General features: G+C 42.6%; 1 protein-coding gene across 4 annotated transcripts in view; it reads left to right on the forward strand.

Moving 5' to 3' along the window:
* The window catches only part of LIFR (LIF receptor subunit alpha), a 78,080-nt gene that overhangs the window by 17,672 nt on the left and 42,928 nt on the right, over nucleotides 1-17,480 (forward strand). For all 4 annotated transcript variants that reach the window (XM_064596777.1, XM_064596775.1, XM_064596774.1 and 1 more), the window contains 3 exons: nucleotides 6,802-6,962; nucleotides 9,019-9,133; nucleotides 11,814-11,953. In XM_064596777.1, coding sequence (XP_064452847.1) covers nucleotides 6,821-6,962; nucleotides 9,019-9,133; nucleotides 11,814-11,953 — 397 coding nt within the window. In that variant the 5' untranslated portion in view covers nucleotides 6,802-6,820. The remainder of the gene's footprint in view (nucleotides 1-6,801; nucleotides 6,963-9,018; nucleotides 9,134-11,813; nucleotides 11,954-17,480) is intronic.

The following is a 17,480-nucleotide window of genomic DNA, read 5'->3' on the forward strand; positions in this document are numbered from 1 at the left end:
GCGGTGCGGTGGGCTCTTCCTACTGCCTACGGGGGCTTCCCAGGTGAATAGAGGAGGGGGCAGAGAACAACAGTACAGAAAGGAATTCCAGGCAGAAGGAAAATTTGTGCAAATGTAAGGCGTCATAACGGGATGTGGCAGCTTGGAAATGGTAAGGATCAGAGGGGAGGGCGCGGGGCTACAGTTTCATGGATCATTTTTCTCATTTTCTCATTTTTTTTGTTTTCTACCTTACTTTTTTTGGCGGAAGGTATATCTTTTGAGTTGTGGGATAGCTTTATAAAATGTATTTTATCCTCTCAATTAGTAGTTTGAGTATAGAATTCAAGTGTGAAAATAATTTTCACGTGAAATGTTGGAGATGTTCTCTTTAGCCTTCAGTGCCAGGAAGTCTGCTGTCCCCTCTCCACTCCCCCACCATGTTTGGGGACCACGCACCCAGGGTATCCTCTACCCCCGCAGCCTGCTTTGACGCGCTAGCGCTGCCCCTGTGGGACGGCGGAGGGCATGTGAGGCTCATGCAGCAAGTCCCAGAGTCCTGGTCCAGAGTCCCATGCTGCTCTCATTTCCGAGCCCCGTATGGCTGGCCTTCCCCTCCCTGGAAGCTCTTAAGATTTTCTTTTATACAGTTATTCTCAATGATGTACTTTGGTATAACTCTTTGTAAATTCACTGTACTGGGTACTTGGCTGGCTCTTTGAGAACTAGATTTTTTGCAGCTGAAAATCGATCGTTCTTTGTATGTCTTTGTTATTGCAGTTGTCTCTTAATCCCCTGAAAACACCGCTTTCTTCAAGCTTCTCTCTTCCTAAAAAAACCTTTACTGTCTCCCTACACAGTCTAGTCTCAGTCTGCTTTCACAAATGGGCCAGGTTTGTGTTTTTCATAGGTATGTCTCACTCAGATCCCCACACTTCACTTTACAATACAGTGGTGTCTTCCTAACTGCAAAGTATGTGTTCCTGAAAAGCCTTCTTCAAAGGCAGTGCTCCAGGAACTGAAGATCTTGTGTGGCGGGGAGATGGAGGTGAGGAATGCAGTTAGGAGAGTAGCTGCAGGTCCCAGTTTTTCAACAGTGTTTTTGTCCCCTAATGAAAAAGAGTATAAAGAAAGGGACACTCAAAATATGAATCAGCAATATGGATACTATTTACTTTCCATTCAGTCTTCCCGGCTAGGGGTAAACATTCCAGCATAGGTTTGGTGATCTGCAGACATGTTTATCTTGCCTTGTAGTTAATGGCTTTTCTCCCTCCAGTGTGCAGTTCCTTTTGTGAATCAGTGACAAGGGAAGTAGCTCATTGGGATGACAAAAAGATAGGTTCTCGAGATAAAAGATGCTCTGGGTCCTTTTCATTCATGTCTTCCTGACCCAACAGTTGCTTCTCAGGCCCCTTCCCACTGGCCTTGGTGCCAGAGAGTCCTGCCAGCAGAATGCACTAGCTCTCCGCCACATTTCCCCCTCCCTCCCCACCTCCCTCCCCTCCTACCCCACCAAAAAGAAAAAACGGACTAAACAAAACCCATCTGGATCACAGTTTCTGCTCCTCCTCTGCCTCTACTTTCCTCTTTCAGCTCTCTTTTCTAATTATCCTGGGCAGAAAGGACCGAAACCTCACATAGACTGGAACCAGAGTGTTCAAAGCATTTGTGATGTTCCATTTTCACAAGAAGGGACAGAAAGCTCTGCACACGGGGTTGGCCTGTCTTCCCGACATCCTAAGACTGAGGTCAGGATACAACATAAAGAAACAAAACAAGCGAAGAGCAGATTTTTTTTTTTTCTTTCCATTCCAGCAATTTTATAAATTGATTGTGCTTGATCAGTTTCCTTAAAAAGAAGGTTTGTTGACATTTTTTTAATCCTTTAAGATGGTTATATGGCATAGGATACAGACTGGTGGCCCACGGGTGGGATACAGTGTAAAGACATATTTTGTTTGGCAAATTTAGAATATTTAAAATTTTTAGAATTTAGAAATTTAAAAGCTACAAATTAGTTCCTTAACATTTACAAATTTGAGTTTTTCATATAAAATTCCCAGGTTTCTACCTGGGCTTGAAAAGTCAGAAAATCTGGCCGAACGAGGCCCACTGCTGCCCCCTCTAGGCTAGGCTGGCGAGCTCCAGTTTGCACCTGCCTGTGGAGAGTTAGTCACCTGTTTTGCCTTCCAGGTATGTGCATTTGCACCTGCTGCTGCAGCAAGTGACAGTGATCCTAATTTCGAAAACTCGCTAAAAATGTGTGCTCCTCTAGGAACAAGGCATCACTTATTGGGAGAAAAAAGTAAAATCTGGCAGCTTCTGTTGGAAGGGAACAGAGACAAGTTTCACATGTCCTTTTTCCCTTAAAGTACGTTAGAAAGCTCTGTTCGTGTCCTGTTCTGGCGTCAAGTGAGTCCATTTGAAATTTTTGCTTAGTAGAGAAGTCGGATCTATTACAAGCATAAAGTGTGGCCTGAGTGACTCGCTCACCGTTGTTTTCTTTTTTTTTTTTTTAAAGATTTTATTTATTTATTTGAGACTGAGAGAATGAGAGAGACAGAGAGCACATGAGAGGGGGGAGGGTCAGAGGGAGAAGCAGACCCCCCGCCGAGCAGGGAGCCCGATGCGGGACTCGATCCTGGGACTCTGGGATCGTGACCTGAGCCGAAGGCAGTCGCTTAACCAACTGAGCCACCCAGGCGCCCATCACCATTGTTTTCTACATAAATGTTAACGACAGAAGAGTTTTCTTTCTCATTCTGCCTATGTTCAGTTAAGCAGGTGTTGGTGACGCTGTCATTGACCCTCCTGTTCCTGAGCACACCCTGCACCCCGGCCTGCCACCGCTGACCTCCTCAGTGGTGTCCTTGATGGGCGCCTGCTGCTGGCGCTGACCTTGTACTGGTCTGCCTGGTTGCCCGTGGCCTGCCAGCAGGAGCACAGTATTACACCTGACCTTTGGGAAGTGTGTCCTGTGGACCCCGAGCAGAGTTGGCCCCCGTGCCACCGCTCCTGAGCCTGATGCCGGGAGGGATTAAGTGATTTGTCTCAGTCACACTGCTCATTAGCCGTGGAGCCAGGATGAGAGCGTCGACTGGACCTGGTCCAGAGCGCGGCAGCCTCCGTACCCGTCTTGCCACTTCATGGGACACGCATCTCTTTCCCGGAACAAGTGCAAACTTGTAGTGAGGGACTGTTTTCATTTCAAGATGATGTTCAGCCCGTCAGTGAATATGGTTTGTGATTGTTTCAGTTACGGTTTGGTCATGTTTGGGGTTCTGTTATTCAGTTATTCCTGCACATGCTATGGAATTCTATAACTTCAGCAACTGGCATTTCAGACATTCCACGGATACATTTTCATTCTACTGTGTAAGCTCAGGGACACCGGAAGTGACTAGGGAGTCATTCGGTCAGAAAATAGTTGAACGCTTTTGAAATGTGTGTCTGTGCCCGGTGTCTCTTTTGGTTGTAATTATATAAGCTACTCGAGATTTGTCTCCTGAGTTTTTGACAGTACTCAGCAAGAGCCAAGAAGAGATCTTGCCATCTGCTTTTGCTAAGAAAAGTGTTTTCTGAGTTATCTTTTTGGGCTCCAGTTATTTAGATGTTGGATCTTTCTTCCTCTGTTAAGTCCCTGTTCTTACATCTCTTCTCACATGTTCTGTTTTTGTCTTTGTTTTTTTTTTCCCTGAAAAATTGCTCAATATTTTATCCGTCTTTAAAAAAATTTTAATATCAGCCAATACATTTGACTCGTAAGAGCTGTTTTTATTTCTGATTATTCCTTTCATTGCATCTTCTTCTAGTTTTTTTTTTTTTTTTAAGATTTTATTTATTTAATTGAGATAGAAACAGAGCACAAGCAGGGGGAGAGGCAGAGGGAGAGGGAGAAGTGGGCTTCCCACTGAGCAGGGAGCCCGACGTAGGGCTGGATCCCAGGACCCCGGGATCATGACCTGAGCTGAAGACAGACAGGTAACCAACTGAGCCACCCAGGCGTCCTCATCCTCTTCTAGTTTTTAGGGCTATGCCATATTCACTCTAGAATACTGTTTAGAGATGATTTTTCTGTTTTTTAGTTTTCCTTTTTTCTACATTATCCCTTTTCTCTCTGGGAGTAATTTTTATTTTCCTTCTAGGGATCCTGTTTATTTTGAATTTCCTTTTATTGTTTTATTTAGGCTTTGCTTATATGTTTTATGATCCTTGGTTGTCTGTTCAGTATAAAAATGAGGCACTATGAAGTCTGACAAGGAGTTCTCAGTGCATTGGGAGGACTTGTCAGCTGGCGGGCCTCATTCAGCTGGAGCAGATGGGAACATCATTCCTCTGAGGAAGCCCTCAGTGTCAGATGTGGAAGCCTTTCCTCTTGGACACTTGTGTTTTTGTTAGCTGCTCTCATTTCCTGGGTAGTTCTTTTACATTCTGTAGGGAATGCCTCTGTTTCTGTTTTGGAAGTAGGAACATGTCAAGGTTGAGGTCCTAAAACAGATCTCTGATATAAACAGACCGTCTATAAACAGCCCATAAACAGTAAATCACTGCCTCCTTCTTTATGTACCCAGAGAGGATTTAAGTGGCACCACCACCCACCCATTGTTGTGTTTCCACCAAATCTGTAGCCATCTTTGCTTCCTCTCCTCTCCCTATAATCTCCCACAACACACTAAATACACTTACACCATTACCGCATGTGTGGCTCTCCGCTAAGTGCTTTACACATGTTTACTCTTTCAATCTTTACAACACACTTATGGGAAATAGAGTTATCAGTCCCACTTTACAGATGAAGAAATTGAGGCACAGGGAGAGTAAGGCCTCATAACGAGTAGCAAAGCTAGGATTCAGCCCCAGTCCATTTTTGTTTTGTTTTCGATTTATTTAAATTCAAGTTAGCATATATAGTTAACATATATTGTATTATTGGTTTCATGGATAGAACTTAGCGATGCATCAATTGCATATAACGCCCAGTGTTCATTATAACAAGTGCCCACCTTAATGCCCATCACCCATTTACCCCATCCCCTTACCCACCTCCCCTCCAGAAACCCTCAGTTTTTTTCCCATAGTTAAAAGTCTTTTATGGTTTGCCTCCCTCTCTGTTTTTATGTTACTTTTTTTTTCCTTTCCTTACTCTACGTTCATCTGTTTTGTTTCATAAATTCCACATATGAGTGAAATCATACGGTATTTGTCTTTCTCTGCCTGACTTCTTTCACTTAGAATAATACCCTCTAGTTCCATCCACGTGTTGGAGGGAATGCAAGCTGGTGCAGCCACTTTGGAAAACAGTATGGAGGTTCCTCAGAAAGCTAAAAATAGAGCTACCCTACGACCCAGCAATTGCACTACTAAGTATTTATCCAAATGATACAAAAATAGTAATTCAAACGGGCACACACACCCCGATGTTTATAGCAGCAATGTCCACAATAGCCAAAATATGGAAAGGGCCCAGATGTCCAGTCCATGTTCTTAAATCACCACACTGCCCTGCCTGTAGTGCATTGGGAAGACCCTCCATCTCCAGAACAGATCCTGAATCTGACCATCTCTTCCACCTCTGCTTTTAGAACCCTAGTCCTCACCACTGGTGATCTCACCTGGACTCTGGTTTCCCTACCTCTGCTCCAATCCCCTAGAGTCCACCTTCCATGTAGGAGCTAGAGAAATCTTCCAAAGGGCTGATCAGATACGGATCCCCCCCCCCCCCCCATTAACATGGTTGAGAGAAGAATCCACTGTTGTGTTTTAAACTCCGAATCCTTTCCGTGGCCTGGAGGCCCCCATGGCCTGACCAGCCCGCTTTCTCTGGGCCGGGCCCCTCCTCCTGACCTTTGAACCTAGTAGGCTTGTCCTTTGTGTTTGCTGCTGCTTCTCTTTGTTCCTCGCCATCTTCTCGTTAGTCAGGCCTCAGCTCAGGTGACACTTTGACTCACACTCTCACACACATCGACTTCTTCTGGTTTTTAAAGCACATATCAAGATCGTAAGTTTCTTAGTAGTTTATGTATATGTATCTCCCACCTAGATTCCAGGCTCCTGGAGGGCCGGGATTTTGTCTGGTTCCGTGTGCACCCCCAGTGCTGGATGGGGACCCGGCACTTGGTCGGCTCTCTCTGGTCATTTGCTGACAAGTGTCTCGGGAGCTCTTAGGCTGAACAGTGCCCGCCTGCGTTGCAGCCCCCTCCCCACAGCGCACTGGCTTCAGTCCCTGCTCGCCTACGTGTGTGGACATCTCTTACCTACCAGTGGTCCCTCTCCCGTTACAGTTGTAGTGTTTGTTGCACTTGAGTCATTTGTGTGTATTGGGACCTATTTTTGCCACATCTGCGGACCCCCTATACTATTATTTATCCTAATTTTTTCTTCATTTAAATTTACGTGAAATAGAAACTTTTATCACAATGTAAATGAATAAGAAAAATATTACTTGTCATGAATGACTATATTAATTGAAATGTCATTCCATATATCATTGAAAGTTGTCAAAACTTCAGTTTCATGCACTGCTTTTCTGTACTGTAGTAGAAGTATTGGAATGGAGAGTTGAGAAATAGGTGTTTGGTTATAATCTTGAACTTGAAGCCTGTCATTTGCAAACTTATCCTATAATGGATCCCTAAAGCAACAGTTGTGTTGGATTCTTCACATCTCCTAAAGCCAAGGCAGCTTGAGTCTAGAGTCTGCAGAGTTACTAATGTACAGTATGTGTATTTGTCGGTATCCACTTTCCATGTTGCTGTGCACAGTGCAAGAGGTCTCTTTGCAGCATGTTGAACACCATTTGCAATTCTTCTCCTCATCTAGGACTGACTGCTTTGCACGGATGATGAACCTTTCCTTACGTTTGAGAAGACCATCCTGGATGGTGGATAGTAAAAGAATGGGGATGACTTCAGATTTCCAGTGGCTCTTATTAACATGTATTCTCCTATACTTAATGAACCAAGTAAATAGCCAGAAAAGGGGTAAGTGCATCTGAGCCTTAGAGAATGAACTGATTGCAGTGTCGTTGCTGTTTTTTTTGCCATTACTATCTTGATTATGAGGTGATCTTGTATCTTTATCAGACCCTTCCTTCAGGTTTTTTATGGTTAAAATCCATTTCGGGGTGCCTGGGTGGCTCAGTCGGTTAAGTGGCTGCCTTCAGCTCGGGTCATAATCCCGGGATCCTGGGATCGAGCCCCGCATCAGGCTCCTTGCTCAGTGGGGAGCCTGCTTCTCCCTCTGCCTGCTGTTCCCCCTGCTTTTGCTTGCTCTCTCTCTCTCTGTCTCTTGCTCTCTCTGTGTCAAATAAATAAATAAAATCTTAAAAAAAAAAAAAATCCAGTTGTCATCTTTTTTTTTTCTATGTACTCCTGTTCTCTTTTAAAAAGGCCCATAAAGATAGATCTAAATAGTCTTTCCCCAGAAAAAAAGTTAAGGTATAATTTACATACAATACAGTTCACCCATTTGGGATAAAATTCTGTGAGTTTTGACAAATGTGTACAGTCATGTGACCACCAGCACAATCAAGATACAGAACACTCCCCACTCCAGAAAATTCCCTATGCTCCTCTGTACTCAGCTCCTCTCTCCCTACCTCAAGCCAGCACTGGCCTAGTTTCTGTCTATAATTTTGCTTTTCTGAATGTCATATAAATGAAATCGAAATCTCTTTCTTTAATAATACGTTGTGTTCATCTTCTTTAAATATATTAAGAGTGTTTGTGTAGATGTTATTACCTAGCTTATTTCTATAAAGAACATTATCATCCTTCTGCCCCTGAGTTTAGTTTTTATCTTATTTTCATAATTAAACAGATCTCCTCTTTTCCCCCGAGATCAGTGTTAAATAACTTTAGTATGGTTACTGATGATTTCTAATGTGAGTGCTTCTAATGTTTTTGTCTGCTGTCATGTATAAGTAGCTTTGTAATTTATTGCTACTGTAAATGTCATGCCAGTCGTGTAAAAATTTAAAAAACCTTTTCAGAGACATTTATAGAGAGAGTCTGAGATGGAATAACCTTTTTTACACTCTAATTGCTTTATTTCCTCCCTTCTTCCCTCTCCTCCTTCCTTTTTCCTTTTGTTCTCCCTCTCGTATCCCTCCTCCTTTCTTTTTATTCTCTTTTTAGCATGACAGTTTTTCATTGTATGGTGCGCATGTATTCTGTGACCTAGTAGTGTTTTATAGGTATGAATAAATACTATTAGGATTACAGTCTTCTAAGTTATTACTTGTCAGTTGTTTAGGCCTACACAAAAGACATATTTTTCAGAGACTTGTGTGAGTTCATTACTATTTAAATATAATATGCTTCACAAAAATTTTTTCAAAGATTTTATTTATTTTTGAGAGAGAGAGAGAGAGACTGCAGCAGGGGTGTGGGCAGAGGGAGAAGCAGACTCCCTGCTGAGCAGAGAGCCCAGCACAGGGCTAGATCCCAGGACCCCCAAGCCAAGCCAAAGGCAGACTCGACTGACTGAGCCACCGAGGCACCCCTGCTTCATACAAATTTAAAGATTGGCTGTGGGGTTTCTATATAGGTGGCAGTCTGGTAACAGGCAATGGGGCAGCGTGGCTAGGAGTGCTTAGAAGCTGTGTTTGTGGCATGGGAAACACGTAATTTTTACTTAGAGTTACTTTATTCGGGGGTAGGAATGGGGGCAAATGGGGCTATTGGAGATAAAATTCTTCCAGGCCCTCTCTGGGTCTCGTCCTTGACTCCCTCCATTTATCTTAGTGGCTGAAGGTGGGACTTGGATGGAGGCTCAGTCCCTAAGTGGTCTAGTGGTTGGCCCACTTCTGTTGGTTTCCTCTTATTTTTATTAAAAAATAAGCTACAAAAAGAAATAGAAAACCAGTCCCTTCTGTGACTGCAGGCTCATCCCTGCACAAAGAACATGGATCCTGTGCAGGCGCATATGCTCATACGCATGACTAAAGGTGGTTTGATATGTTGGCCTTTCATGGTGCAGTTAAATTATTAAGCATGTTCTGTGTGTGTTTGTGTGTGTGTGTGTTTCCTTCTCCAGGGGCTCCTCGTGATTTGAAGTGTATAACTAACAATTTGCAAGTGTGGGACTGTTCTTGGAAAGCACCCTCTGGAGCAGGCCATGGTACTGTTTATGAAGTTTGCATCGAAAACAGGTAATAGAAATACTTTGGTTAATGAATAGCTATAACCTAAAGGTCTTTAATATTAGAGCATAGAGATTTGCTTCTAGAAATTTTTAAATGAAATTTTAAATCTTAACTTTCTATTTCCTAAAAAATCTGAATCTTATATCAAGGGAAACAAACCCTTTTCCTGGCCAAAACTTTGTGTTATATGTATGAATATTGTATAGAACACCCCTTTCATATGCTGTGGATTCTGATCTACTATAGGGAAGTTTTACTGGTGTGTCCCAAACCAACATCTGTCTAGATCAGTTGGGTTCAAGTTTTGACTCTGCCTAACAGAATACGTCAGGTCTGGAATAGGCAGTTCAAGGCTGGCATGGTGGTTGATAAGAGACCCAGGTTCCTCTCCATCATGGTGCTTTGCCAGCTTTAGCATGTGATCTCATGGTTCAAGGATGCTTGAGGAGTGGCTGTTATGTCTGCATTCCAGAAGGCAGTGAGGAAAAGGATGCTTTTTTTTTTTTTTTTTTAAAGATTTTATTTATTTGACAGAGACACAGCAAGAGAGGGAACACAAGCAGGGGGGACAGGAGGGGGAGAAGTAGGCTTCCCACCGAACAGGGAGCCCTATGCGGGGCTTGATCCCAGGACCCGATCCCAGGACACTGGGATCGTGAACTGAGCCAAAGGCAGACGCTTAACAACTGAGCCACCCAGGCGCCCCGAAAAGGATGCTTTCCTTTAAGGAGACCTCTAAGAAGTCCCACACAACACCTCTGCTTACATCTCATTGGCAGAATTTAGTCAAATGATGAAGCCTATTTGCATAAGAGGCAGGGCAATGTGCCTGGATAAACCGTGAGTTTGAGTTATTAAGGGAAAGGACATTAGGAGGCCAGCAACAGGTTCTATCACCCCGCCTTCCCCTCTCAGGTAATCTGGGAGAGGACCATAAGCTCTGAAGCCTAGAGGTGAGGCCTTTGGGCTCTCTGCAAACTGGAACATTCTCTTCCCTTTCCCCGATTCCAGCAGGGCTCTGAGTGGTTTGGCAACACCTGAGTTGTTGAGCATGGCAGCTCCAAGTCCCCTTTTGCTGATGGGTGGCCCTCATGTAAATGGACATAAGTGCGCATTTAAATATTACTTGGGTGTTGTTTTCCCGTTTGGTATAGGTTTACTGAGCGTTAGTCTAAGCCTTGTGGTATATTTGTCAACCAGGAGGAGCTTGGTTGTGTTGCAGAAACAGCCCTAAAATCCTATTTCCTTATTTTCTGCTGTGAAAATAAAGGATTATTTCCTGCTTGTGTTCTGTGTCCATCTTGGGTCAGCTAGCATCTCTGCCCCCAGCCTCTCCTTGGGGCCCCAAACCTAGGGGTCCCTCACCCTCCAGTGCATGAAGACAGGAGAAGGAGAAGGGAGCACAGCCTACGCTGGCTTCCAGAGCTTCCTTCCGGAAGAGACAGATGTGAATTTCACTCACATTTCTCTGTAAATAAAGTCCCATCGCCTGCCTTGCTTCAGCAGGAAGTACAGTCCTGCCTTGCTTCAGCAGGAAGTACAGTCCTGCTGTGAATCTAGAAGGGGAGAACCTGAAACATTTGGTAAATAGCATGAATGACTACCTTAGGCCACACAGAGAGGAAGTTGTTCTGGCTCTGCAGGAGTTCACAGAAACAAATCACCGTGGGTTAAGTGCTGACGGAAATTATATGTGAAGGGCTGAGGGGGCATTGACTGAGGAGTGTGGGGCCCCAGAGAGGCTGTCCGAGGTGTGATTGTGGAGTGTGAAGACCCAGTTTCTCAGAAAAAGGACAGAAGGACATTCCAGCCTGAAAGAATATGAGTTCCATGGCATGAACTTACAAAATTGAATGATTTAGCAAGTTCAAGTGGTTTTGTGTTACTGGCACCTAAGGAAGCCTCCCCCTGTGAGGGTGACAGGAGGTGAGCCGACCTGTTTAAGTCGGAGTCCGGAGTAAATGTAAAGAGGTCTGCACGGGGTGCTGGGCAGGGTCACACGAGGCACTGCCGAGTCCCTCTGCTTGAGCTCTGATTGGCATGGGAAGTTAGAAATGTACATGAAGGACAATAAAAAGAATGTAAATGTGCTCTGTGAAGGTAGGGCCATGGAACCAAGGGGGAGAAAACCGACTTTTGTCCAAGAGATATGGGTGGGGAACTGGAAGAGTTTTGAAAGCAGAGTGGAAGAGAAAGTGTTGTTCACATTGAACCTTAGACCAAAACAGAGGAGCCGCGGACAGATTGAGGGTGTGTTTGAGGGCCACAAGCAGCCAGTTTCATTTCTCTCCTCAGTATCTGTGGGGCACCATCTCAGCCTGAGACCGCATGATGGTCTTGTATAAAGGTGCAGGGCTGTAGCCGGGCAGGGGTGCGCGGCGCCAGGTAAGGCTGCCGAGGGAAGGTTGGTGGGAGTTTGAAGGGCATGCTAAAATCCCGAGCTTCTTGAAATAATCATCTCAGCTTATCACTCGACTTTCTGGTACAGTCTGGTTATTCATCCTCCGCATTGATGCACTTACATTACCCTCTCTTTTTTCAGTCTTTAGATGCAGCATAACCTATCATGTTTTTGTACGGAAGAACATACTTTTCCAGCACATTTTGTGCTAATCATGTTTTTGCGAAAGTTGCACTATTAATTTTATCTGCTAATTTAAAATTTGATTTTTTTTTTCTATTGCAGGTCTCATTCTTGTTATCAATCAGAGAAAACAAATACTCAAATCCCTGCTCTTTTACCTGGTGATCATGAAATAACAATAAACCGTCTGTATGATTTTGGAAATCTTATAAGTAAATTCACACTAAATGAAAAAAATGTCTGTAAGTATTTGAAAAGAAAATTGACTTGAAAATAACTCAGCACCGGGGTGCCTGGGTGGCTTAGTCGGTTAAGCGTCTGCCTTTGGCTCAGGTCATGATCGCAGGGTCCTGGATCGAGCCCCAGGATCTACTCAGTGGCGAGTCTGCTTCTCCCTCTCCCTCTGTGCTCTCTCTTTCTTCCACTCTCTCTCAAATAAATAAAATCTTAAGAAAAAACTCAGCACAGTGCCTTTGTGCTTAGTATTGCAGTGCTTTATAATTGGCAGAAATTTACTCTTCTCTTGAATGTCAGTTATTAGACTAATGCTTGCATTTCCCCAGCAACCATACTGTGGCTTATAGAGCGCAGCCAAGATTGGGAAGGAAGCCGACTGCCGTCTAGTCAATCAAAAGTAGATGTCACAGAGTTCACGATCTTTTCCACATTTGGATACTTTTCTCATCACCTGTTCGCCTCATTGATTCCTCCATACCTTTCAGAATTTCTCAGGTGTCCCGTGCTCTACGAAGTGGTCTTTGACCATCCCTATTCCTTTCTTAACATTCCCTTAGGTAATGTTATTTCTCCTTCGTGGCATTTCTCACAGTTGCATTACTAATGTATTATGTCATAAGGCACTTACTGTGTGTTGCTTCCGCAAGAAAATAGGTTCACATAGGGCAGGGAGTTTCTCTTCCACACTTAGCACCTAGCCCGCTGCCTCCCACGTGCTGAGCATCTTTTACAGATGTGTTGATGGAGTGCCTACGACCTAGGTTACAGGCTGAGTGGAGTCATGAAATAGACCCAGGCTGATGGAGATGGAAATTTTGCTACACAGTGAGACCTTAAAAACCCCAGGAGCCTTGACTCTTAATGGTGGGGGAGGCAGGTTTGTTTGCTCCTGACAACTATTATGGTGTGGCATCAGAATGATATTATAATGAGTCTTATAAGGATGACTTACTTTGAAACAAGGGGAAAAATATAATTAACTTGGTGACCTGTCCAATTTCATAGATGAGATGCCTGTTTGGAGTGGTCTGTGTCTGAGATAGAACAGATTCTGAAAGGATAATAACAAAGCAAGCTTTCCAGGAACTTCCCATCTGTCTCACTGCCTTTCAAGATAAAAAGGGGAGCCATGTTTGTTCTTTTCTTTGTGTAGCTGGATGTGAGATCCGTGTGAGAATGTTTTGTACAGATCAGCCATGATCTCAGTACCCACAGAGAAATACTGCTAACACTTAAATTTATTTTCTATGCGTATACATATAAGCAGTGAGCTTCGTATTACTTTATAATCTGCTTAACAGAAGACATAGATTTTTTAATTTGTTACCTAAATCTGTATTATTTTTATAGGCTGTGTAGTATTCCACTGAATGGAGGTACCATGATTATGTTAAGTGATTGATTGTTAACATTGAGATTTTTATTTCTGGTTTTTCAGTATTATAATCAATGCTTTAATGAGCCTGTTTTGCACACATATGTTTCCATTTCCTTAGGCTAAATTCCTAAAATTGGGAATGCTGCATTAAAGATAATCCCCTTGTTAGGACTTTTAATATCCATTGCCAATGTTTTTTTAAAACTTCCGAGTCTCTTTGCGTTTCCACAAACATCCTATTAGAGGGGCTCCCTGTTCTTTACTTCTTGCTAAGACTAGGTATTGTCCATTTCTCTTAGTTTTGCCATTTCAATCTGATGGCCCCCCAATTATAGCACTTTGTTTTTGCATTTCTGTGATTACTTCTTTTTTAAAAAGTTATCATTTTTATTCTTTTCTGAACTGTCTGTATCCTTTTTCAATTTTCTCGTGTTGAAACTCATCTTTTCCCTCATCGGTTCATAAGAGCTCTCTATATTATGGTTATTAGTTCTATCATATTTGCTACAAATAATTTTCCAAGTTTAAAATTTAAACTTCCTGGTTTTCATTTTTATATAAATAGAATCTTTCACTATTTTTTCTTTGAGCTTTTGATTTTGTTATCATGCTCGATTTAAATCTTTTACTCATCTGCAATTATTTTGCCGTAAGGTATAAGGAATCTAACTTAGTTTTATTCCAGATTTTTAAAAAATTCCCCAGGACTCTGTGAGAGAGCCAGATTGTGTTGTTTGATTTTTCAGCAGGTACTGAGAAGGTTCTGCCTGGGAAGCTACTTGAAGATGACAGTGTTTGACAGAAAGAATTAGAAGGGCAAATCAAGACAGATTCTAGATGACTTACTAGATGCATAGTTCATTGTTTTTACATATCATGTAATTTGTTGATAGCATTTTTAATAATACTGGGTTTGATTATGATTAGAATATTAGATTAATAGTATCTCAATAATAAGATATTACTATTACTACTATGATAATACTGATAAGAAAATTGAAAAGCAAACTAGATGAATATAAAAAGGAGGTGGATGCATCAGCAAATCTTTTGAGTACCTACTGTTTGGGAGAAGGTATGAAATGATAGTGTACCTGTGCCTTAGAGGATCTGGGATTTTGGCAATTTGCTACTGAATTAAAGTTTGAGAAATTAAGTTTTCTCCAGATGCTTTCAGCACTATACATATAAAGCAAACAAGGTATTTCATCTTCTAATTGACAAGGGCAAACACTGAAATAAGTCTTTGTAAGACTTCTAGTGTCTAAGTTTCTTAAAATAACCTGAAAATAAGATCTAGCTGAGACAGAATAAATAATGTGGATCCTATAAATGAGCTGGGAAAGCTCCCATCCTCTGATGTTTAAGTAAGAAGAGAATGGAGGTTATGAGTAAAGATGTACTAGCTTTAAAAAATAAACAAACACAAGTGATTAAATTTATTTCCCAGCTGAAAAGTGTCTTCCAGAAAATACTGTCCTCAAGTGTCTATTTTAGCTGGAAAGAAATGCAGATAATAGTTTGTGGGATCTTAGGGAAACTTTACATTTTACTGCGAGGAAGTATACTATGAAGTATGAAGTGTACTATGTGCGTGTGTTTAATCCTTTCGTTTGCATAATTGTGATTATTACTGTCTTTTGGCTTGAAATATTTATTGGCTATGACTTGTGTTTTGAAGAATAGCTCACTTCTGTTTAGATAAAATGTAAATTACGTGTACTTTCCAGGGAGGGAGCATTTTGATAGATAAATATTGCCTTGGTGTAAATGCTCCCAGGTTTCATAATTTTTAAGTTACCGTATCATGACAGCCTGAAGCATTTGAAAGAACCGTGTTCTCAGAAGCCTTTGCTCTGTGGTCACACTGGCACCTTGCACTTTCCCTCTCCTGGCACTAAGGCAACTTCTTGCTCCTTCTGTTTTTGTTTATGTTTTAATTCCAGTCAGTCAACATACAGTGTTTGTTATATTAGTTTCAGGCATACAATATAGTGGCTCCTTCTGTTTTAAAAGCAGCTCCTACTTAAAACTTGTCCTATAAAGCATCCTCCACTGTCCTTAGTTAGGTAGCTGTGAAGCCGTTGCCTTTGCTGCATAGTGTTTAGTTGAAGCCACAGGTACTGTTTCCTGTCCAGCCAAAGATACTTCACACAGATCCCGTATAGAGCACTGTGGCCAGCACGGTTTAGTTAAATTTAAGAAGAACTTGTTTTTAATTTCCAAGACTAATTTATATTGGTTTGCTCTGCCGTTGTTGTTACTTAGCACACTCAGCTACCCTACCTCTGTAAAGTCCTGCAGTCTGGGCTTGCCATGACTCCTTTAACCGGCCCTTGTGCTTCATGGCGCAGGGCTAGGATAGGGATGGGCCGAGAGCATGTGTCTCTGGAGTTGTCTTAACTTACCTTCGCTTACTGTGATTGGAAGAGAGAACATGCAAGACAGAGTCCCCATCTTGTCTGCCCTTCATACCAGAAAGCCTATGTTTCATACCATGGAACAGGCTCACACCTTCCGTGTTTCTCATTGAATAATTTACTCATCCCTTTTAGGTAGGGAGACTTGAAGATTTTAAAGAATACCTTACTTTTTCTGCCCCCCTCCTTTTTTTTTTTTTTTTTTACCATTTCTCCCTGTAAACTATATCTTTGAGCATGGTTTTTTTCTTTACCTTTTGTATTACAGCTTCAGAGCCCTCTGCCCTCCCAGACTTCTTTATCACCAGTGACAGTGCTGGTGGTCTTTTCTCACTTTTCTTCTATGAACTCTTTGATTTGGCCTCAACGACAACCCATTTCTTTTAGTCTCAGCAGTGCCGGATCTTCTCTGGTTTCCTTCTGCCTCTCAGGATTCTTGCTGGAGTTCTCTGGTTCCTTGAAGGTGTGACTGTCTATTGGTAGTTCTCAGCTCTCAAACAAGCTTTGGCTGTTTTGAGTCGTGCGTTCAAGCCTCTTTCTTCAGCTACACTCAGCGAGTTCCTCTTGAGTCTGTGTCCGTGGTGCTGATGGGCCCCGTTCTCACTCACTGTCAGCAGACCCCTCCCCTGACCTTCTGTCCCTTCCCTGACACTTGGTCATCAGTAGCCTGTCTCTCACATTTCTTCACAATGTCCGTGATTCCTTTTGCCTGCTTTCTAGGCTAGAAACTTGAGGATATCTTAGATGTTTCCCCTTCTTATTATACTAGGCCTTCATTTCTTTGATCCTGTCAGTTCTTTGAAATGCCCATCAGAGTTTTTCCTTTTCCATATCCTTCATGCACGTGCTGATGTGTCATGATCCGTATCCTTGCTACTCTGGTCAGCCTTTCCCCAGTGGTCTCCCACTTAATCACCTTATCTCTCTCAGAGCCCTACCTAGAGCCCCACCTTTCTGGTGGACTTCCTATCCTGCTGAGTACTCCCACCTCTGCACAGTACCCTGTTGGCTCCCTCACTCAAATGCCGTGGTCATTCCTGTGGTCTTGCTGCTGTTTACAGATACCTATACCAGGAATGGCTCATAGCATCCCCAAGTGGGTGACTTCTGCCAGCATCAGAGAAAACAGATGGAGATCTCTACGAGAGCAGGCTTTCCGCATTCCATCATTTTCTTAGGCCCGACCTACAGTCATACAGAGGAAGCTCCTTTACTTCTCTCTCATGTTGCCTCCTTATAGATTCCAGACTGATGACACTAGAGTTTTGTAGGAACCCAGTGGCTATTTGTATTAGAAGACATATTAGGATTTGATAATAATTTTCTCAGATTTGATGGATGAATCATTGGGGACTGCTTATGCAAATAAATATATTCTCTTTTTTCAGTAATCACTTTGAGAGTTTACTTTTTTTTTTTTGAGAGAGAGAGAGAGAGCGTGCATAAGGCAGGGGGAGGGGTGGAGGGAGACAGAATCTTAAGAGGGCTTCATGCCCAGTGCAGAGCTGGATGAGGGGCCCCGTTTCACGACCGAGATCATAACCTGAGCCAAAATCAAGAGTTGGATGCTTAACTGACTGTGCCACCCAGGCGTCCCGAGAGTTTGCTTTTAGTTTTTGATTACTTTTTGATCAAGAAGGAATAGAGTTTTAAATTAGTTGATTGATGGAATTACAATATGAAAAATCATTACTTACTTTACTGAATCATGTCTTTTGTTTTCTTTTTTTCAAG

This window comes from Mirounga angustirostris, unplaced genomic scaffold, assembly GCF_029215605.1.
Source record: "Mirounga angustirostris isolate CCGP_5_RB_7025 unplaced genomic scaffold, mMirAng1.0.hap1 SCAF_7, whole genome shotgun sequence".
Taxonomy (NCBI): Eukaryota; Metazoa; Chordata; class Mammalia; order Carnivora; family Phocidae; genus Mirounga; species Mirounga angustirostris.